We start from the raw sequence: 24,071 nt of genomic DNA, 5'->3' as shown, positions 1-24,071 counted from the left end.
GCGGGGATGCAGTACAAGTTGTTCACGACCGCGAATGCCGTGCGCGCCGCGATCCGCACGTACCGGCTGAAACAGCAGGGCTGCGTCACCTCACGTCTCGCCACGACACGTCACGTCACGGCACGCGCCACGCCGGGCCCCGCGCGACACGGACACAAAGCGACCACCATGTGAGAGTACAGTGACGTGCGAACACCACAGAGTGAGACCGAGGGTTTGGTTACTCGCGAGAGGCCCGGGCGAGACGGTTCAGTGCGTCCTCCCTGCTGATACTGCCGCGGGGGCTTTCGTCGGGGCTCGGGGCGGCTTGCGGACCTGGCGCTGCGCCGTGCACAATCAAAACACAACGTACATTCGACGATATTTATTAATGGAATCGTTCACCGGTTCACTGTCGGTTATTTCGTAAGTAGACTGCAAGTACAAATTTAAAAATTGCCCGTCGGCGAGCGAACCTCGCGCTCGCCGGCGAGCTTACATGCGATTTCGTTTGCGACACACATTTTACACCGATTCGACGTAACATTAACTCGTACGACGCGAGCACACATAGACAGACATACACAATTTTATTTTACGATGCATACTGTGGCACGACCGGGGCCGGCCGAGTTCGTCGTGTAAAAACAATACAAAGTTCATTATATAAAATTAAAAAACGACATCGGACCGCTGAAATTATACAAAAATTACAATATTTAAGACTGTACACTATCTAATATATACAAAAGTTGCCAGCATAGATATGTGCGAGGGCGTTATATACATGGCGGTGGGTGGCTTGGCAGCCGACGCGCGACTACCCGAGCAGAGCAGACAGAGCCTACACGTTGTAGTCGTGCGTCATGAGGCCGTGCACCTGCTCGAGGCGGTACGCGAGCCGCTGCTTCTGCGAGAACTCGTCCTCCTCGAGCGTCACCATCAGCTGCTCGTTATACTTCACCGCGTACGCGTAAAGCTCGTTCAGTGCGCAGTTCGTGTTGAACTCCTTCGTGTGGAGGCGCGACTCCTCCGCTAGCATTGCGTTCATGTCCTGATCCGATATCGCCGGCATCAACTTAATATCCGCGTAATACCGTTCCACCCACTCCTTATATACCGGAATATCTTTCGCGTACAAGAGCTTAGAGGATGGCGAATCTTTACCGAGAATGTGATCGGACGTGGAACACGAATCCATAAACGTTTGAGCGATTACTGAGAGACACGAATCGACCGTATTAGACTTGTGCACGTCGAACACGAAATTAGGATTTTTAATGAGATTCACCCAGAAGCGTAAAGGTAGCGAATTGCTCTTCCACGTGTGTACTACTTCGGGATCGGAGATAGCGTGCTGTAGGGCCTGGTCGTCGAGGAAATCGAACATATACTTTATGGCGAGCGGCAACGCGGAGCCGCGGTGCGCGGTACTGAAAATAGTCTCGAATAAATCATCCACAAACTTTTGCAACGTACCCTTAGTGGCGAGGAGGCGGGTGAGATATATCTCGGAGACCATTTTGTTTCCGCGTTCCCCTTCCTTGTGCGCGTCACCGTCGTGGTGCCTAACTAAATGCCAGTACTTGAAGCCTCCGCCGTGTTCGTATTTGAAAGGACTCGCCGGCGGACTGGCGGAGCCGTATTTACCCCTATTGAGAGTTTCATAAGTGTGCGACTTATCGTTTTTCTCCATGTTGGAGAGATTATAAACGGAGCTCTGTTTAGCAACTAGACTGAGGCAAGCGCCATCTGGCACGCGGTAGTGATTGAGGGTGTTAAGTTTACGCCACTCGCCCTCGCATTTGGTAGTGCTGTCTTCGTCGTACAGAATTAATCGACCGCAGGCGCCCGTGCGCCATTCCAAGTCTAGCTCGTCACGACTCGGCCTTTGCGAATATGGAGTAGCGCGGTAAATGGCATCTAAACACTTCTCTTTCACTTGGCTTATGGTATCACAGTCGAGAACTTTTACTTGTACGTTTTCCGTCGTAGCGTCTAAGCCGCTCACGAAGATCGTTTGTTGGGATATGGACACGCTCACCGCTATCGGTTTGAAATCTATCGACTGCCTAATAAGTTTTTCTTCGCTGAGCGAATATCGCGCCTCAGAGCTTATTGCATCTACGGGGCCTTTGTCTACTTGACCTTTCATTGACCTAAACAAAAGATAGAGCGGTTCGCCAGCGCATTCGCGGAGGAATTTATATAAGAGGAAAGTAAACCAGGCGCTCAACATTTTCTCAGCAACGCTCTCAGTTCGCCTCAATAGCAGTTTAGGGTGGCTTTTACCCTCCATGCACTTCTCGATAAGCTCCGCCAACAGGGTTTTCAGAACATCAGTGCAATACTCCATTTTACTTTGCAAAGTTACCATAATAAGGGAAGCAACATTGACACGATCGCGCATTGAAAAATATCTATTGCTTTCTAAAGTACGAATAAATAATAAAAGGAATGTTTTGTTCATAATAAGCTGTCCAAACATTCTGAGGCCTTTATCTTTCCTAATAAGCTCTGGACGTTCCCACTGAAGGACGGCATGGTCGTCGATGTTGGGGAACAAGATCTTCATGGCGTACGTGCGGTAGTCCAGGAAGGGGATCCCGCCCGTCACGTCTCCCGTCAAGTCTGTCATCTCAGTCTGCAGCTCCGCAAACGCCTCCTTGCATTCCGCAGCTACCCTTAACTCTAAAATATCCATTTGCTCCTGCATATTCTTCAGTACCCTAATATTTTCAGTTGATTTTCTCCTATACATAACTAAAAACACGACAAATACTAATATGAGTATAACTATACTGGCGATTACGCCGAATAATACTGGCTTCCCGATAGCCGCCTGTAGGCCCGCCTGCGAGGAATACGACAACTTGCCGATCTTATACATGAGATGGCGACCTACTTTGACGACCACTTCGGGTGTGTCGACTCCGTCGGGCAGTTCGTCTCGCGAGGGAGGCCGACAAGTCAACTGGTGTCTTGCGAGTGACGTCACGTTGCATAGGCTTTCTCCTATGTGAACTTCCACGTCGCTCTCAGTACACGCCCTATCTAAATTCTGACCGTTTATCGTCAAATACTCTGATTTATAATACTTTACGTCCTCATCAAATTTATCATAATACGGATCGGGATAAAGCAGGAAAGCGTCATGCGTCTTGCTGGTCAGATTTTGCACGCTTTGCACGTCGTCCATGTAAAAACCGTATTCTAATTCCAAAGGCCTATCCGGATCTAGGCTGAGCCCGGCGCTTTCAATCCCGGGAGACTCGCAAATGAGATGAGTTTGAAAGTCGACTCTATGGCAAGGCGCGATGTAAGGTCGATTGTCGTGATATACGTACATCCGAGGGAACTGAATAGAATGGAAATTACGGCCCATTACTTTAATCTTTATGCCCCCGGATGGAATTCCTTTAGGCTGCTTGCGCTGTGTCGCGAGAGGCGGGCCAGATTCGACTGCAACTACTTCGGGATCCTCTATGTATTCAAATTTTTCGCGTTCTAAAGTGCGCATACCGTTGTCGAAACGCATACGTAATGTACCCATTTTAAGCTGATAAGAATGACTCGTCCTACAAACTGCTTCTTCGTGAGTCACAGTCAGAATAGCGCAAGGCAAATCGTCGATAAAAGCTTGAATGTTACTTCCCGCGTTCAGATACTCGCCAGTGATACGTAAAATAGTGCCGCCTGATTGCGGACCGTATTTCGGTTGAATAGAGTTTATTTTCGGATTGACGAACGCGTAATGATGCTTAGATTCCCCGCGATAATCTGCCACTCTGACGACAACAGGGCCATCCCGGGGTACTTCTTCGCCGGGGCCGTCTACGGTACAAACAATACGCCTTGTTTTAACGTACAATTCTATAATTGGCTGGCATTTAATACCCGCAATAGTGACGCCGTTATAAATGTCGGATATATTGCGACCTAGATTTATGCCTTCAATTGTGATGTTAGTGCCCCCATCCCACGGACCTAACTGCGGCCTAAACGAATGAATCTCCGGGTTAGGACATGTTTGAGTCCGATTTAACCAAACACTAGGCGTGCCGCACTGTTCTTGAACTTCGCACCTATCCGAGCCCTGGCACCAGCCGCATCCAAATTTCTCAGGGAGCGCAAGACAAATTCCGCAATTATCCGCCATATCGTTACAGCGGTAAATGAGTATGTGAGTATTATCCGGATTATCTAACGGTTTAGAGCCTCCCCAGATTACGGCGAAAGACGCGGTAATATTCGGAGCGCGGGAGGTGTAGGTAAATTCGACGGGCTCACAATATATAGTATCGGCAAGAAGTTGAGCATTCACGTGGGTTACGCGGCCTTCGATATTAAACTGACAAACGAATCGAGTCTGGACTATGAATTGCCCTATTATGTGTACTTTAACTTTTATTGCTTTTTTGACGCCGGAAGGAACTAGGATTTCGTTCGAGCCGTCTGAAGTGGAGTTTATAGTGGGGCAGAAACCGGGCCCGGAGCGATAACTGGGACCTATTCTGCTGACACCGGTAACTAATATATCGTTTCTACAATTCTCGGCCGTGTCGTGAGTGCAACGGTGTCCGTCGACACACCAGTCGCACGGGAACGAGGAACTGACGCACTGAGTGCACGAGCTGTACGTGTTGCAGTCAAAGAAGGTGAAATTAGTCGCCACAAAATCGGGTCCCTGAGTCGTGCGCACCGACAGCTTGGCCGTAAAGTGGTGTTGGCCCGCAGGGATCGGTGGGAGCGTGTCGGTGCGCGGAGTAGTACAATTAACGCCGTAAGGCTTCCTAGTAGCATTGGTTATTAAAGTACGATCTAAAGCTGTAAATGCACACAGAAATTGTCCATTAAGTGTAGGCAAGTTTTCGATAACTAAGTCTAATGTCCTTGCAGTCGTTCGTTGCAATTGATTAGGTGTCACTTGAGTAATGGTAGTGCAACGCCCGCTGCGGTACGAGATCCAATATAGGGGATCTTTGGCTGCGTCCTGGCAGTCCGATCGCAGACTACACTTGTTCTCTAGAGAACACCATCCACAGTAAGGGTCTTTGGCTCCGAGACACGTCAAACACGATTTATAGACGCTACACTCTTGAACTTTCACTTTAGACACTTTACGTTCAGTCATTACGTATAAATGCATCAATTGAGTATCAAAGAATAAGTCTTTATTAACTGGTGATTTTTCATCCACGACGATGTCACCATATTCAAATGCAGAAGTGGCGCTCTCAACGACGATTTTCTTGAGATGTCCCTCGGCCGTTCCGGCGAATACTACAGTGTAATCGCCCGTGGACGTCGCCGCCACAGCAGTAAGCCTCTTGTTGAACACGGCCACCGGGACCGCCTCTACTGGCTGCTCTCCTCCTAAAGGAGTATTCACGTCTAAGCCACAGAAATCTTCACTTATAGACTGTAACTTGGTTCCGATGCAAGGATGGGATGGCGATATGAAATCCAAGCCCCGAGAACCGTTTCCGCTAAAACAAGTCTTTATGTTTTGCATAAATTTGCGTCGAATCGCTTTGAGGGAATACACGCATAAAGCGGACAAGTCTGACGGCGTGTTCATATTTATATCCTCACTCTGGCTAAAGGCGGCGAATAATACATCATCCTGCGCCGTAATACCGAGCTCGCCCGCCAACACCGAGCCGGCTTTCCCGACGAACGCCGCTTGCACTAGATTATATCCAAAATTGCGTCCGCCTTCGCCCGTGCAAGACATCGGAATTTCTGTATAGGAGTAGTAATTTTCGTCATCATGGCACACTCGCACTAGCTTGCTGTAATAGCTGTCGGATCCCACGCCTCGCAGCTGCGTGGTTAGAAAGTAGCTGAATCCCTCTGAGCTGAAGCCGTACACGTATTTTATGGGATAGCGTTCGCGGGATAGTGAATTGACGAACATTCTCGTGCCGGTCGTGACCGCCGTTCGGGCTATCATAAATAGACGGTCCTCCTCTAGCGAGCGGCTGCTGACAGTAGGAACTTCGGAGCGATAGGGCGAGTTGCCTGTGAAGGTGACGCCGACGTACATAACTTGTGTCATGGGCGGGTTCGGCGGGCCGGGCGCGATGAACGCGACCGTCGACGCCGACGCATTGTTGGCGACCACCGGCTCGCGAACCTCGCGCACCTCCTTCGAAATGTTGTGCAGATTGCGCACGGAGCACAGCCCCTGCAGCACGGACCCGCAGGTGATGAGTCGGCTGGTGGCATAGTCGATCACTAACGCCTTATTCGCATTGTCGGTCGGCTTCTTGATGAAGTTGGGCGGGCAGTCGAAGGTGCACTGGGCGGAGTCGTTGACGGGGCCGGTGACGATCGACTGCGCGACCTCCAGGTCGGGGGAGAGCTGGTAGATCTTGTTGACGGCGCCGACGTAGACGCGGCCGGTGTTGCGGTCGACGACGAGGTGGTTGAAGAGGGTGGACGCCGAGGGGTCGGTGAAGCTGCGCACCACGTCCTGCTCGGCGGCGGCGGCCAGCGCCAGCGCCAGGGCCAGCAGGGCTCGCCACATGGCGCGCGCGCATGTGCCCGGCCTACCGCGGCGCGCCGCCCCCGCCGCGAGCCCCCCGGAGCCTGCAAGCGACACACCGCTCAGCATGGGCCGCGTCCGCTTCCCATCGCACCGCACCGCTCCGCACCCTGTCACTCGGCTACCTGCATCTCACGGCGACGTCTGACTCCCAGCCCCGTTCAGAGTGAGACAACCGCGAGGACGCATAGAGCTCCTAGGATGGTAAAATATATCGGAATCGCACGATTTCGTAACCGCGCGGTTCCCGCAGCATCTGAACAGGACCAAAAGATGTCGCGTCAAGTAAACAGTAATTTTAATGTACCTATAATAGAAGTCAGATGCCCTCATGAGATGCAGCGGGACTGTACAAATGTTCGATACACCTATATTTGCGTCCGGCAAAGCCCTCGTGTGTTATTGAGCCTATATTCGAGTGTGTTACGAATGTCCGCGCGAGTTTCGAGTTCGGAGAGGTCTAGTGCGATCGGAGCGTTCGCGACATCAGGCGACGACGCTTAGTGACCGCTTCCAACGACGGCTAACAACCTATTCTGGCATGCATTACTAGCTGATTAATTACGAATATCAATTAGTCATGACCGGTCGTCTATTAATCATCTCATTGTTCTCACATCATTAAAGCAGCTTCGGGCTGATAGTAGCGTCTCGCCTTGACAATTCAAAGCGAACTGTAATTATTATTAGACGTTCAATCAATGAACCGATCGAAAATAGGTTGGTCGTTGGAACGTTCGGTCACGGCTGTCCCGGCGCGGTCAGTGCTTTTATAAGGTCACACCGACGAAAGCCTCAGTCAGCATTATCAGACAGGGGAGGGATAAAACAAAAGTGCGATATGGCATGCTCGTAACGGGACTCAACGTGGCAACGATAAAAACAAACATTGGATCAACTAAATACACCGATAGTACACCGATTACGAATACTCACAGGATTGCCATGGCGGAATAATGAGCTTCGATATGTATGGTGGCTCGCTATAACAGCACTAGCATAGTGCGAGGACAGCAGAGCGGGAGACCTGCAAACAAACATCATTTTAAAGCTGGGCCCGCTTGGACGCTCGATCGATCCGCTGGCGCGAGCCGCCGATGCACGCCACGAGCGCAGCGGACCCGGCGCCGCCTACTGCCCGCTATAACTACCTAACGCACCACGACCGACACCAACCGGTCGTAGTTTCGTTTGTTGACTTCGCTGCATTCCCTGCCCACCCACTCGACCTAATCTAACCACCTACGCACGCGACCGATACAAAAACTACACAATTATCACTAGCGCTACTATTGCGAAGTAGCTAAACGGGCGCGTTGTAACTACGAATGCATTCGAGACGCAGGGAACGGAGAAAAGTCAGCCATTATCGCGCACACGAGTCGATAGTCGGAAGCCATTCCAATATAAATGCCACGCGTACCTATTTTTCACTGCAGTAAAGCGAGATTAACACTAAAACTCACCTTGGTATTGATAATCTCTCGATTATAGAAACAATCCTTTGGAATCCACGTTCGGTATTGAACTGCAAACACTAGTAAACCACTGAACACAATTCTTTCTATATTTCACTGTTATTGTAATGCAAACACTAAACACCACTATTGACGACTTATTTCACAACATTACACTTATAAAAATCCTAGTCCGTGGAGAGGAGCCCGTTTGCACAATGAGTCCGCGACAAGGGCATCAGCCGTCGTACATCGCCCGCCGTGGAATGAATTTGGTTTCCCTTTTCGAACAAGTCTAGGCGTGACTGAGCCGAGAAAAGCCGAACACTGCCGAGGCGAAGCAACAGTTTCTTGATGCGCCACTAGAGGCAGCACTATCTTAATATGCGTTCAAAATAAAACATTGTCTATGGAGAAATAAGATTTTACGTTTTAATTATTTGAATAAGTATTGAATTTGATTTATTTTCTTTATGTCGATTGTATTATATTTAAATACAAGATTAACAATTATTCACCAGATAGATACGTCGGATTGAATTTTACTTAATTTACACCGCATTTATTTTCTACGCCGGCAACATAAAAGAACGAATGAATTTATATCCATAGATTATAGATTGAGTGAGTGAACGAAAAAACCGAAACAGATGACAAAATTGTCAATGTCAAACTAAAATAGAAGGCAGACGTTCGAAATTTTGAAAAGGATATAATAAATTTATTTATTATACGTTTCTCACTAAATCATGGCGATGTCCATGTTCAAAGTAACGTCTGCCTTGGTTCATTCATCAAAGAACTTACGATGCGTCGTTCGACTTGCAGACCAGCGGAACTTCACCACAACAAAAGTCGTAGCGGTAAGTTGCATAATCAATGATCTATAATAACATTGGTCCTATAGGGTAGTATAGTCCATCAGTCAAATTTAGCAAACGCCGGTATCCTGCAATTTTCCAGGCTTATCGTAGTGGCAGTTATAATCATTTTCCAATAAAACTTTTTGTAGTGTTTGAGGTTATCTTTCCGTATCTAGATAGCATAACATAATTTACTGTGTTCTACTACAAATACTACAATTGCAAGTGTTTTTTTGACCATGAAAAACACCTGTCGGAGATTTGATTTATTACACGGATTAACTTTGTTCTATCAATTTTTCATTCATGATGTTGACGTTTTTAGTTTACGCCTGGTAATAATGCTCTTTGTCCTAAAATCTAAAGAGATTAGCATTATTGGCCCTATTGCTGTGTTTCAACTGTGTCGATCCTATTTCTTGAAAGGATAATCTTCTTCTTTGTCACACTCTTGACTGAATGGTTGTGGCCATTATGTAAACTTTTGAGTGGCTCGTTTGACACATCGCCATTCCTCCCGACACACTGTCTTTGATTTGGTCGATCCATCTCATTGGCGATCTTCCTCTAGCCCTGTCACTCACTCCTTGCACAACTAGACATTCTATGGATGTTCCGTCTTAGCGAGACACATGTCCAAACAAGTTGAGGGTCCGAGTTTTGACCGTAGAAAGCAACCACTCTTTAATGCCAAGCTCCTCACAAATTGATGCACGAGGATAATACTGGAATACTATATGTTTTCATGTACAATTCAATACAATACTCTTTATTGCACAGCTCAATAAAATAAACTGTACAAATCACACCTCATTTTTTAATTAATTGTTTTTCCTTATTGCCAAATCATGTGTGAGTGGGTTACATAAGGAAATCTCCTTGAATAAGTTCATTAGTAAATAAAATGGTTTAATAATGTTCCAGAGAGGAGAACACCTAATGATAATCCCTAAAAAAGGTTGCTAGTCAGTAAATACCAAAAGAAGGGTGTTTATTTCCTTGAGGAACATGTATTCTTTCATAGATCATTTTGGTGTAGTTGGAATGACAACTTTTGTAATTATTCAAGAGTGACCGATACCTTCGCCATACAATCAAAGTCACACTCATATTAAAACAATGTGCTAAAATAACATGACATGAAACTTGGCATGATTTAAGTATATATGTCTGGTATTAGTTCTTGTTCTACAAAATTGTGATGTTACAACGAAAATTGAGCAAGTGAGAGCAAGCCATTTGATAATTCTTTTTCTTCCTCATTCCCTCATTGTTGATGATCGTGACCACATGTGATTTGTCTCCATTTTGTGCAGGCATAAGCCATGTGAACTGCTCAGTGCAGAGTGCCACCAGCCGACCTCTTAATAGCATTTGACCATGTCATATGTGCTCCACCCCAAAATCATATTATATTCTAAAATCATATGTATGTTGTAAAATTATAATATATATTTGATACTTAACATAATTTCGACTTTCGGTTTGTGAGTCTCTTAATTTTTTTTGCACAAATATTTATTGGAAAAAGGAGTTGAGATGATAACAGTTGATTCCCATTGGCTTATCTAATTTGATAATTGTTCCTGAGTTATGTATGTTAGGTATTTATGTATCTAAGCATGTATTTATCAATACAAGTATGTATATCGCCGCCTAGTGCCCATAGTAAAAGCTTTGCTTAGTTAAGAACTAGGTCAATCTGTGTAAGATTGTCCCTAAATATTTATTAACTATGGTATCTATAGTATGGTACAAGCCTTATTGAGCTTACTGTGGGACTAAAACAATCTGTTTAAAATTGTATTATAATAGTTTTTTATTTATATGAAGCTACATAAAGTAATTACAGGCATAGATAAACCTTATTCTATTGTAACAAAATACAAAGTTTCAGAGCAATCTAGCTAGTTGTTTTAAAATGAGAGCGTAAGAGAGTGTTTCCAAAAAAAATGTACATTTCATTCATGTCTCCAAAATATTGACTTCTTGGGCTCATTTTACTTAGAATCATTTGTACATTCACGCCTCATACATGACTGTGTCCCAAGATTTCCTTTCCAGATCGGCACATTTTTGTATGAAATGTTTTTTTATTTGTAATGTATGAACGTGCGTGACGCACTAGAAAAGTATTTTTTCACACAAAATTCTGGGACACAATTTTTTACAAGCTTTTATTTACTTTCACCTGACCGTTGTCTGTTGGTCTGTAATCAAATCTTGCAAGTTAAATTTGATCCACTTCCCAGTGTCCGATTGAGCTTAAAATTTGCATACATACGTAAGTCGGGTGACAATGCAATATTATGGTGTCATCGAGCTGATCTGATGATGGAGACAGCAGGTGGCCATAGGAACAATGTGATAAAACAACGAAACCTAATTGTGTTTGGGGTTTTTAGAATTGTCTCGATGAGCATTAGTTGCCTGTGGAAAGAAAAGTACAGTCAGCGATAAAAGCTTGTACCAAAAATGAAATTTTTGCCAAAAACTTATTCATGTATGAGGCGTGAATGTACATATGATTCTGAGTAAAATGAGCCCAAGAAGTCAATATTTTGAAGACATGAATGAAATGTATTTGTAAATATATAAAAGACAGACAATGTTATTTTCGCGTAGGTACTCGTACTTATGGTGGTAGGGTAGGCACAAATGAGGAGGTATTTCCATTAGTTTCAAAGTGCAATACCGCCGGAATACCTAGTTTTAAAATGAATTAATTCTTGTTTGATAAGTATTATCTTTCCCTTTAAGGATTTCCGCTTCATTAAGTTTTGCGGGGAAATTACACTGCATAATTCTTGATACTGTAATTGCTATACCTACTCGTATCAAAACGATACAAATCCTACATTTCGAATATGATCCTTAAACTTCATTAATTATAGTAACTTTTTTAAATTTCCAAGTCGAAACTTATGTTAAACCAAACAAAACTTGCTTGGCAACCGTTCTATTAAGTATCTCACACCACGCTCTAAATAAACTTGATAGTCAATTATGTATGTAAATTGCGAGGGGGTCACCATATGTAAATAATAAATTGATAAGCTGTTATCTTAGTTATGTTTTCAAGATCACACGCCAGTTGTGCTCGGGCTTTCAACTGCGACGTACGTGGCCAAATAATTAAAGAAACGGAGCGCAAACCGGTTCTTTGCCTTTCTCCCAGCGTTGAAACTTGTTTTAGTCGCATTTGAACTAAAATAACTTCGCTACTTGAACGCGTCTTGTCTGCGCGCGGACTTGCGTCGTAGTTCATTAAAAAAAAAACAAATAGTCATTGATAAATTCAAATTTTAAAAAGTCTCTTTGGCTCTCGCTGTCAGTTTTTGCAGCGATTTTGGAAATTTTTAGTGTATTTTTAACAATAAATCGTGTTGTGTGAAATTTTGGGGTAATATTTACGTAAATAATAAAAATGGCGTGTACAAAGTGTTTGCATGCCGACGGGAAACCGGTAAAAATGGTATGTATTCTTACATAACTGTCGATATCACTTGTTTAGTCACTAAAACTTAAATTTTATATAATTCCTTCTTATTACGGAATAGCGACTTATTTTACTTAGCTACAATAACATCAATGTTTTCTTATCAGTCAGTATCTACACGAATAGCTAATTGCAATATTCATGTACCGCCAAGTAAAATGAACGAATGATAAGAAAAAATGTAGTTGCATTTCTTCCATGTCTTCTATATTGTAGAAGCAACTATGTAACATACTTATATACTTCTCAGAGCCTATCTACAAGTACTACCACTTAATAAAACTTAGTGTAAGTAATGAAATCCACGTAAAAATGATTATATCCGCTAAAACTTCTATGTATAACCTTATACTTTACCATTTTTTAGGGTTCCGTACCCAAAGGGTAAAACGGGACCCTATTACTAAGACTTCGCTGTCCGTCCGTCCGTCCGTCTGTCACCAGGCTGTATCTCACGAACCGTGAATAGACAGTTGAAATTTTCACAGATGATGTATTTCTGTTGCCGCTATAACAACAAATACTAAAAATAGATTAAAATAAAGATTTAAATGGGGCTCCCATACAACAAACGTGATTTTTGACCAAAGTTAAGCAACGTCGGGAGTGGTCAGTACTTGGATGGGTGACCGTTTTTTTTGTTTTTTTTTTGTTTTGTGGTACGGAACCCTTCGTGCGCGAGCCCGACTCGCACTTGCCCAGTTTTTATACCAACGGTTTGGTCCAACCGACCCTTAGGGGCTTAAGGTTCCGTCACTCAAGCGCGTTTTCGGGGCGGGGCGTGAGCGTTTTATATGTAAAAGCGGCGCGCCCCGCTTACGCCCCGTCCGGAAAACGCGCCTGTGTGACGAAGCCTTTAACTCTTACCGGGGCTGACCGTCCAAAAATTACATCAGAAGAATTACTCATTACCTAAACACAAGACACATGTTTGAAGTGCTGCATCGGTTGCAAAGTCGCTTCGATTGGTCCCAATACTCTTAACATTAGGCAAATTCAAACCCACTTAAGGCCGAGTCACACCGGTTTGCGTGTGAGTTACATGCGCGTGTGCGTGCGCTAAAATGTTGAAGCCGCACACGCACGCGTCACGCAGGCGGTGTGCCGTCTCTCATAAGGATCTGTATACTACAACGCCGCACGCGCACGTGCACGTCACGCACACGCAGCCGGTGTGCACAGACATTTATGATGGTACATTACGATGAAATAACGTTGGAAATCTTTTTTGTCCGCAGCGCAAAGAAAAAGACACCATGGGCGAACTAGACGTCCCCGATGACAAGCTCTATGGAGCCCAGACCGTCAGATCCATCATGAATTTCCCCATCGGCGGCATTGAGGAACGTATGCCGGTAAGTCTAGAAAATCTAAAGAAGGGGCACGAAATATTTAAATCATCATCATTCTTGCCCTTGTCCCATTCACTTGGGGTCGGCGCAGCATGTCTTTCTCTTCCACACCTCTCTGTCGCCCGTCATTTCATCATTCACTTGCGTTCGTTTCATAGTCGCCCGTCATTTCATCATTCACTTGCGTTCGTTTCATATCATCTCTCACACGAAATATTTATATGTAGGTACTTAATATTTCCTGTTAAAAACGTGATCTGGTCATACTAAACCACAATGAAATGACTTGACGACATGAGAATGATCTTCAACGTGTCGTAGAAATATAGTTTTCTGTTAGTTTATCTTCTTCCTCGGTCCCTCATTGCTTAGGATCGCGACCATGTATGCTACGTCTCCACAGTCTGCGATCATATGGGTCACGCGCTGCATGTTGCCGCCAACCACCCTCTTCACAACATCAGACCATCTCGTGGGTGATTTTCCTCGCGCTCGCTTGCCCTCTATTTGGCCCAAGATAATCTGCCTTTCTAGGTCGTGCTTTTTAGACCGCATCATATATGACCAAAGAAGCTGAGTGCGCGTTCTTGTGAGTGTTAGTTTATACCTTCAGACTAATCATTGTTTTTTAATAACATCGTCTGCACTTTGCAAGAAGAACAATGAGAATTGTCCAACCAACCCAAAGCATAGACAATACCTTCATTTAAACAGCACAGACATCGCAATGTTATCATTAAATGAAATTTACGGCGATCATAAACTCCGACAAAAGGTATGGTATTGTCTAGTTTATGTCCATGATATAAAATCTATTTTATGACATTTTATACTGAAGTTAGTCCTTGAGTATAAATATATACCTATCTCCTGTTTTATGACATTTTATACGGAAGTTAGTCCTTGAGTACAAATACGAGGATATATGTCGTTGAATTTGTTATACAGGGTCAGTTTTGGACCGTTAGCGATATTGTGCGAGGTGATTAGGTAGGCTATACTGAACAACTTTTTCTATGGGACCAACTCTGAAATCACAAAAAATGCCTAATTTTTTTTGGGATTTTTTTTGGGATTTCATAATGTTCGTTATTACACTTCTTTAAAAACCTCATTTTATATCAAAGTTAGTCCTAATGTCACCTTGATTATAATTGTGTGTTGCTAGACCCTGCCCCACTTTCTATCGGCATTATAACGTGTTTTGCTATTCAGTACGCATGACATGACGAATTGACAGTATTGCTACATGTTTAATACCTATTTGTGTCTCCTATTTCAGAGACCAGTGCGAATGAGACACATAAATTAATTAACAATATGTATATTTTATACATTTTACCCGACTACGTAACGTAAAGGATTATTTTATTAGGGTTAAGGCCTGCGTGAGCGTGACGTGCACGTGTGCGTGCGCTAAAATGTTGGAGCCGCACACGCACACGTCACGCAAGCGGTGTGCCGTCTCTCATAAGAATCTGTATACTACAACACCGCACGCGCACGTACACGTCACGCACACGCATCCGGTGTGCACAGGCCTTTAGGGCCCCTGTCTCTAATAACTTTGCTGACCTTAAATGCTACATTGCAGACAAAACAGTCGATTGTAGACTATTTGTACAAATTCATACTGAAACCTTAGTCGGCTTAGTCATGCTGATATTTCGAAAAAGGAGTTAAAATATTGGTACAATTGTACATTTACATATATAATTTAACAGGTACGATAAAATACATTCCTATTTTTACAAACTTGTATGCAGTGGCGCAGCTAGGCGAGGGCGAAGTGGGCCGTCGCCTACGGCCTCGCGCCCGAGGGGCCTCGCGTGAGGCCCCTTTGGTCAGGCACAGTAAAAGAAAAGGGCCTCGCAGATGCGACTTCGCCCACGGCTAGATTAGTCCACGCTACGCCACTGCTTGTATGACAAGCAAACAGAGATGTAATCCCATTTTTGTACGGAATGACATTATCACTATTTACCTACCGAAAATCAACTGACAATCAATTCATTCAACAAAAGGTTAACGTAAGGTCAGTTATATTCCCACAAGTTATACACAAACAAGTGATGTAATGTAATACAAAACAATTGGCCCCAAACGCAGCGACCACATGCTATCTATTAAAACTAACCACATTTAGGTGCAGCGGTTATGTCGAATTAAATTGGTTTAGAATTGATTGGAAACGCTTGTGGTTTGGGTGCCATCTGTATCTATTAATAGTCGGTTAGAGTTATAACTTAGATAATGAATATTTGTTTTAGATTTACATTTATTCGGAAGAGTTATTTTCGCGTTCTGAGTCTGTACCAGCACCCAAGTTTTTTCCTTAACCCAATGCCCAGATTTAGTTTATAGGGTTCGGTACCCAAAGGGTAAAAACGGGACCCTATTACTAAGACTCCACTGGCCGTCTGTCTGTCTGTCACCAGGCTGTATTTCTGTTGCCGCTATAACAACAAGTAAGGTGCAGAGGGGTAATTTCGACTGCGGGAAAATTGCGACTAATCGAAATATCTACTTACCATGTTTTACATTATTAACTAGAGTGCGAGAGCCTGTTTATCGCTATCTGGACATATATGTCATTCTAGTTAATAATGTAAATTGTAATGATTTGAATTGATGAATTTTAATTGAAATTTCCCCGCAGTCGAAATTGTCCCCCTGCACCTTACTAAAAAGACAACAAACCCAAAACAAAACGACAAATAACAAAAACCGGAAGAGTCGAACTCACTTTTCCGGTTTTTGTTCTGAACGCCTCGAGTGATGACAATGGTGGAAGCGACGTTATATGACTTTTGTTTTTGTGTTTCAGTACCCCGTTATCGTGGCTTTTGGTATCCTGAAGAAGGCCGCCGCCAAAGTGAACGTCGAGTTTGGTCTTGATAAAAAAATCGGTAAGTGCCTTTTTATAGGTCTCTGGGTGGCTAGCGGCTATTATAAAAAAAAACTAAAGGCTTTATGAGCTGTAGACGTCACGAATCCTTTTGGCTCCGCCATGTCTAAAAAACTAAAAACGGAATGGACATTAAAATTCCATACAATCATCGAACCTGCTCACGAGAATAGGTTGAGAAATCAGACCTGTACCATAATAAGTAATAGTACTACCGTACAGAAAGGAAACTTCCTAAAAAACCGTAGTTTGACATCGGTTCAGGGCGAATCATGCTGTTTCTAATGTATGGCACTGTCCCTTTCGGCTAATTGGGGTTGTCAAAATTCAAGTAATTATCTTATATGTGGTTGTGCACTCAAAGGGACGTCAAGTTGTGCCAACCCTAATAATTGCTCGGAGCAATGCTGAGCCGAACAAAGCCGAGAATGCCCGAACACTAGTTTCCTACTCTTGCCTGTATTTTAAATGCGCTTAAATATGTAACATGCCTGTATATGTATGTCTCTCAATCGAAGTGTATAACTCTATCATAAAAACCCATTTTATCGGAGAAAATTTATCGGACGAGGCGAAGCGAGGACGGTTAAACGTCGAGGATAAATACAATGTACTATTTATCCTAACTTGTATTTTTTAATTGTAATTCAGCGGACGCCATAATGAAAGCCTGTGAAGACGTGATCTCCGGAAAGCTGTACAAGGAGGGTCATTTTCCCCTCGTCATCTGGCAGACCGGATCCGGCACACAGTCCAACATGAACACCAATGAGGTAGGTTACATTTTCCCTTACAAGCTTTTATTTAACTTGCCCTGTTTCAGCATTTAGCTCATTAAGGGCCACTTTCGCCATTCCACTAACCCGGGGTTAACCAGTTAAACCTGGAGTTACCATAGTTTCCAGTATAATTTGACACAGTTTAACCTCTTAACCCCGGGTTAGTGGAATAGTGCAAGTCGGCCTAAGATTGTTTAAGAAATTAGTTTATTCTTCTTTAAAATAAAAATACCTGTATAACTACCTACTAAATTAAGATTCCGTCACATCTCGTCACACATACTAGTACATATGCATGTAATTTCCAAATACGAAATTATAGGTCAATTACTAGAAAGATGTTACTTTATATACTTATCGGTTTTATAACTTACTGTTTCTTAGTAAATAAATAAAAAACTAAGCCACAGTTTACCACCTCCAGGTGATCGCCAACCGGGCCATCCAGATCCTCGGCGGCGAGCTCGGCTCCAAGAGCCCCGTGCATCCCAACGACCACGTTAACAAGTCCCAGAGCTCCAACGACACGTACCCCACGGCCATGCACATAGCCGTCGCCATGGAGCTGAGGGACCGCCTCATGCCCGGCCTGGTTGCCTTGAGGGACACCATGGCCGCCAAGTCCAAGGAGTTCAGCAAGATCATCAAGATCGGCAGGTGAGCTATAGATTAGATCCTCGGTTCCAAGAGCCCCGTGCACCCCAACGACCACGTGAACAAGTCGCAGAGCTCCAAGGACACGTACCCCACGGCCATGCACATAGCCGTCGCCATGGAGCTGCGGGACCGCCTCACGCCCGGCCTGGTCGCCTTGAGGGACACCGTGGCTGCCAAGTCCAAGGAGTTCAGCAAGATCATCAAGATCGGCAGGTGAGCTATAGATTAGATTTATTTTCATTATATAGCATTACATTATAAATTGTATGTCAATTTACAAGAATATATATTATGATCGTCAAAAGAAATAAATAATAAACATCAAAATAACAAAAATAAGAGAAATCAATGCATTGCAAATATGTGAGTGGAAAGATTAGAAGGTAATAAAGGTAAAATCACTAACGGTATATCTACAAGAAAAATATATGTGACGTCCCACAGGCAAAGGTACCTTATGGCGGGTATGGAGTTATGCATACCCCAGTAATCTACAATAAATAAGCTATCGATAACACAAAAGATCAACCTTCTAAGTTGCGTAGTTACAGAGATATGATTTTTTGAAAATAATGTTGTGAAATGAGCAACTTTACAATAGAGAAGTTTTAAGTTTAGCCGCCTAAAAAACTATGTTCCTGAAGTAAGTTACATAGTTGACTACAAATAATAATACCTTATATATCTGAGATTAAAAAAATGTTGCGACTTGTTCTGTAATGCAAATAGAAACCTTTGATATCGACTGATTTATGTGTATACTAACCAATCTCTTGAAAATAAAGTTTTATTTCATTTTCACGATTGATTGCAATGAGCTCTCAAGATTTAAATTGTATCTATTAGAAAACGACACTGAGAGACAGTTTAAGCTAAAAGCAATACCGATTTAGAGGTGAAAATGTATTTTCTGACTTTTTCATATAAAATCAGAAAATTGAATATTTTTACTTTTAATGTAACAAACAATCAATTTTTCTGAGCACATATGAAAGAAATTCTATCATTCAAATGAAATAAATCCTAAAACCCCAACTAAATACTATATTTAACCCCTTATGCCACTTTAAACTTACATAACAATTACAGTATTTGCTCCATACATTTACGAAAAGGTACCTTATGGAAATAAATCTAATAATGCATCACTACAAAACATCAATCACATTGAAGTTTATCTTTTATGAATAGAAAATATTAATTTACATTAAACTGCCACAAATTTAATTAGTTCTTCGTCATAATAATCTTAAAAAAGACCAATAATTTGTATGTAATGAAAAGGTACCTTGTGGTTAAGTTACATGATGAGGCATGATGATGATGGAACAGTTAGGATAAACTAATAATATTTTGGGGTAAAGATGGTATAAATAGTCTATTTCTTATCAATAATATATTTTGGTTGCCATTGAAGACAAGCGGCATTGAGGTTCAATGACCTCAGATATTTCATAAGGTAATGGCAGGTAATGGCGTCGGGTATTGGCATTTTTCAGCAAACCAATGGCTGATTTATTGCATGCGACCAAACCAAATGAAGATTATTCTAGTTAAGAAAGACTTGACGAGAGTAACTTTGGTATAATAGCAGGCTACTTGGATTTGTAATGTCGGTCGATGTACGGTTATAATATTTGCTAGGCGCCCCAACCAGAACTGAAATTATCAAATTAGTTTTGCAGAATGCTAATACAGTTCTCTACCAAACTTCTTTTCCCGTATTGACTAGTTTTTTTGGGAATTTTCAATCTTTTTTCCATAAGGTACCTTTTCGACTAAACTCTGAGACGACATTACTAGGCTTATAACTAACTTATAACAAAAATAAAAACAGGTAAACAAACGTTACGCATTAAGGTTTCAGATCACACAATAAAAAAAAATTGAGCATTTTTTCACCTCTTTACAAAACATTTCATATCTCCGAAACTAGAAACCCTCATAAGGTACCTTTTCCCGTGGAACGTCACATATCAATGTTAAATAAAGATGTTATTCTAACAAAAATAAAATACAAGTAATACGGAAAATAAATACAGTTTTTTCGAGACCCTCGCTTCCCTCAGGATTGTATTTAAATCTTCGGAATGTTATTTAGAACCCCTCGCTTCTATTTAAATTCTTGGACTGTTTTTTCGAACCCGCTTCACTTCGCTCAGGATTTTATTTAAATTTAGAACGCCTCGCTTTTATTTGAACCCTTGGATAGTCTTTTGGAACTCCTCTTTTCCCTCAGGATACTATGTAACTTCTCGGGCTGTTCTTTGGAACACCTCGTTTCGGTTTGTATTTTATATAAACTCCCTTTTAATGCCTTCCAGAACCCACTTGATGGACGCCGTGCCCCTGACGCTCGGGCAAGAGTTCAGCGGCTACGAGGCGCAGCTGACGTACGGCATCGAGCGCGTGTGCGCCACGCTGCCGCGCCTGCACTACCTGGCGCTCGGCGGCACGGCCGTCGGCACGGGCCTCAACACTCGCGTAGGCTTCGCCGAGAAATGCGCTGCGGAGATCGCCTCGCTCACGGGTAAGCTCTTCGCAATTTATGGTTGCCTGGTACATGCGTTCGGTGTTCTAGGTACTAAAAGATAGTTCGATCGATTTAATCCTGCTTTTGTATCAATTTTATACGTTAACCTACCCCGCCTACACTACCTAGACCTTAGCGGTACTGCGGTCGGCACGGGCCTCAACACCCGTGTAGGCTTCGCCGAGAAATGTGCTGCGGAGATCGCTTCGCTCACGGGTAAGCTCTTCGCAATTTATGGGTGCCTGGTACATGCGTTCAGTGGATATTATGTTCTAGGTACTAGAAGATAGTTCGATTGACCGAGTTACTATTGAATCCCGCTTTTGTGTCAAATTTATACTGAAATGATTGATCATTCTTCTATCTAGAACAGTGGTTCTTAACCTGGGGGTAATTACCCCCGTGGGGGTAAAACTGGTATTTTACGGGGGTAATAAACTAACCTAATATAATAATACAACAAACGTACACGTTTTATTTTTTATTACCATTGGGAGGAGGGGTAAAACCAGGTTCCCTAGTTAGTCATAGGGGTGACCGGACTGAAAAGGTTAAGAACCACTGATCTAGAACATAATAAATAGGTTACTCTTCCCCGATACTAACGGTCGGCACGGGCCTCAACACCCGTATAGGACGAAAGAAATGCGCTGCGGAGATCGCTTCGCTCACTGGTAAGCTCTTCGCAATTTATGGGTGCCTGGTACATGTGTTCAGTGGATATTGTGTTCTAGGTACTAGAAGATAGTTCGATTGACAAATTACTATTCAATCCTGCTTTTGTGTGAAATTTATACTGAAATGATTGATCATTCTAGTATCTAGGGCATAATAAATAGGTTAATACCCTACCCCGCCTACACTACCTGACCCTGAGCAGTATCGGTACTGCGATAGGCAAGGGCCTTAACACCCGCATAGGGTTCGCTGAGAAATGCGCTGCGGAGATTGCTTCGGTCACTGATAAGCTTTAAACAGCTCATCAAAATTCAATTCTAAAAACTTCAAGATCGTTTTTTGGCTGGCAAATTTAGACCCCTGAACTCTGAGGCTGCATCGTCTCACTCACTGTTAAGCTCAGTACTGTTTATGATCGCCTGATACAAGAATTCTGTGGATACGCTCTGTTTTTAGAGATCGCAGTTCGATTGTCCAATTTTTTGCCAATATTCCTTGCTTGACGTTAACCCTTTTCCAGGCATAGTACGATTTCTCGACCACATACGTGCCAAGAGAATTTCAACCCTAGCAATCCGGGTTAAGGTTTAAATAGATTGGATTTTCGAGAAATGTGACTTGTCTTCAAATTAATGATCAAAGCTGGATTAATTGGAATATATTTGGATTTTTCGGGAAAACCTTGTAGATTGGTGTGACCTGGAAAAGGGTTAAATATAAATTGTGTTAACAAATACGCTATACACTTTGTTAAGGGGATTATTTTACTTCGATATTTAAAAATTATGTGGACTGTATTCAAGCGAATTACGAGACGCGATACGAAACGATATACCGTGGAACTTAGGACAGGCTAGGTCAATTGGTAAAAGCACTCACCTTGCTGAGCTGTAGATGACGGTGCAGCTCTCGGTGGAGGCTGGCGCAGGCTTCTCAGACCTTCGGCTCGTCTAGACTTACCTCGAATCCGAGTTACCTGGACCAGCGTGGACACCGAAAAGGAGCAGGAGCAGTGCTTCTTCAACTGATTAGCCTTCCACAATGAGTACACACAGTTTACAGACGAAATTGAATCTTTTAGATGAACCGAGACGATAATATTCGAAAATAATAACTAGCGCAGCGAGATGCGCCCGACATGTTACATTTGCGATACGAGAAGGGGGGGAAGTATATTTTTTTAAAGTTTGAACGATAATGTTGCCAGGCGAAATTATTTTAAGACTACAATCCTTAACATTTTCCGCCCACCAAAATACAACGTATTTTCCACAAGTTTGTACTGTTATTGTCAACTGAGGATAAAATAGAATCGATATGGCTCAGGGTTTATTTTCCTATTACTATATATTTTTTACTTTAATCTAAATCTACGATAAAATTAATACTTATGACTATATGATAGTGAATTAACACTAGTTTTGCAAAGGTAAGGGACACAGTTTAACTATCGGACGTTTAAGTTCGCCCGATTCTGTGCGAACTGTGACAACTCGACAAATCCCGTCACTTCCTGGATGGAGTTGTACCACCCGGCCAATTTTCCACTTCATGGGGCTACATTGCTCATTGACAATGAGCACGAGCGTCCCGACGACAATGTTTTTCTGACCATCGAACCATTTGTGGCGTTGCTGCAATGTGTGCAAATATTCGAGGTGCCACTTGCGCCAGAAATCTTGATGGATCTTTTGTAATAATTTCCATCTCTGAAGTGGACCTAATTTCGCATCTACCATGTTGCTTTCAGGCAATATGGTGAGCGGCTCCAAAGTAAGGAAATGTCCGGGGGTCAAAACTGACAGGTCGTTTGGGTCCGAGCTGACAGGGGACAAAGGCCGTGAGTTCAGCATCGCCTCAATTTGGGTCAAAATGGTATAGAATTCCTCAAATGTACGGCGCTGAGAGCTCACGACGCGAGCGAGATGTGTCTTTACTGACTTTACACCAGCCTCGGCTAACCCCGAGAAATGTGGGCTGCCGGGCGGGTTAAAAACGAAATTTATTTGTTCTGCACGTGAAGCCTTGGCCATGAATTCTTGGAGCATATTGGATGCGCCAATAAAGTTTCTACCCTGATCCGAGATCAGCCTAGAGCACCGACCGCGGCGCGAAATGAAACGGCGCAGAGCTGCGAGATATGCCTCTGTGGTGAGCTCTGAGGCCAGCTCAAGATGTACTGCTTTGGTGGCAGTGCATACGAAAACGCAAATATACGATTTAAATGTGCGTAGACCACGGCCCCGGGCCAAACAAGTATCAAAGGGACCAGCGTAATCTACTGCCGCTGACGAAAATGGTTTAATTTGATTAATTCGAAACGATGGTAAGTTGCCCATTATTGGAGGAGATGCCACTTTAGGCCGAGCGCGAAAGCACTTCATACAAGATGAAATAACCGAGTTTATAGCCCTTCTTGCCGATAGAACCCAGAATTCTTGGGCTAATAAATTTTGCAATGTTTGCAATCCAGGGTGCATAAACCGGTGATGGTAGTCCTCAATGATCAACGTAGTCAACCTGTGATCACGAGGCAATAATAGTGGATGTTTCACATCGAACGACAGGTCTCCTTTAGAAAGGCGACCGCCCACCCTTAGCATTCCACGCTCATCCACAAACGGCGCCAATTTCCGCATGGGCTTCGATAGAGAGTGGGGTGACTTATCTGTCAACAAGCACCGCAATTCTGAAGCGAAAGCTCGCTCCTGGACATGTTTCACGAGAAAGTGAAGAACTTTCGTAATTTCTTCAGACGACAGGTTCGGATCTGTGATTTTCGACAATGATTTTTGCAAGTTATGCATGAACCGAAA

The 24,071-nt window shown here is 43.3% G+C and overlaps 2 protein-coding genes across 4 annotated transcripts in view; one reads left to right on the top strand and one right to left on the bottom strand.

The window, feature by feature from the left end:
• Window positions 1-349: 349 nt before the first annotated feature.
• LOC134671221 (plexin A3) lies at window positions 350-8,286 on the bottom strand. Its single transcript, XM_063529017.1, has 3 exons — window positions 7,996-8,286; window positions 7,466-7,556; window positions 350-6,573 (listed from the first exon to the last, which is right to left on the bottom strand). Exon 3 carries the CDS (start codon window positions 6,509-6,511, stop codon window positions 824-826), a length of 5,688 nt encoding a protein of 1,895 aa, XP_063385087.1. The 5' UTR covers window positions 6,512-6,573; window positions 7,466-7,556; window positions 7,996-8,286; the 3' UTR covers window positions 350-823.
• A 347-nt stretch (window positions 8,287-8,633) lies between these two features.
• Window positions 8,634-24,071, top strand: part of LOC134671175 (fumarate hydratase, mitochondrial-like) — a 33,022-nt gene continuing 17,584 nt past the window's right edge. For 2 of the 3 annotated variants that reach the window (XM_063528953.1, XM_063528952.1), the window contains exons 1-6: window positions 8,634-8,849; window positions 13,587-13,703; window positions 16,528-16,609; window positions 17,260-17,381; window positions 17,812-18,044; window positions 20,369-20,574. In XM_063528953.1, the coding sequence (XP_063385023.1) occupies window positions 8,736-8,849; window positions 13,587-13,703; window positions 16,528-16,609; window positions 17,260-17,381; window positions 17,812-18,044; window positions 20,369-20,574 (874 nt within the window). In that variant the 5' untranslated portion in view covers window positions 8,634-8,735. Of the gene's footprint in view, window positions 8,850-12,080; window positions 12,325-13,586; window positions 13,704-16,527; window positions 16,610-17,259; window positions 17,382-17,811; window positions 18,045-20,368; window positions 20,575-24,071 lie in introns of those variants that run through there. The other variant, XM_063528954.1, reaches the window with a different exon arrangement.

Source organism: Cydia fagiglandana, chromosome 15 (assembly GCF_963556715.1).
Source record: "Cydia fagiglandana chromosome 15, ilCydFagi1.1, whole genome shotgun sequence".
Lineage (NCBI taxonomy): Eukaryota > Metazoa > Arthropoda > Insecta > Lepidoptera > Tortricidae > Cydia > Cydia fagiglandana.
Note: the sequence above shows the minus strand (reverse complement) of the source record. Positions and strands in the feature narration are given on the sequence as shown.

What these genes read in the sequence shown, in the direction of transcription:
- LOC134671221 (XM_063529017.1), bottom strand. Translation starts at nt 6,511, where the DNA reads ATGTGGCGAGCCCTGCTGGCCCTGGCGCTGGCGCTGGCCGCCGCCGCC.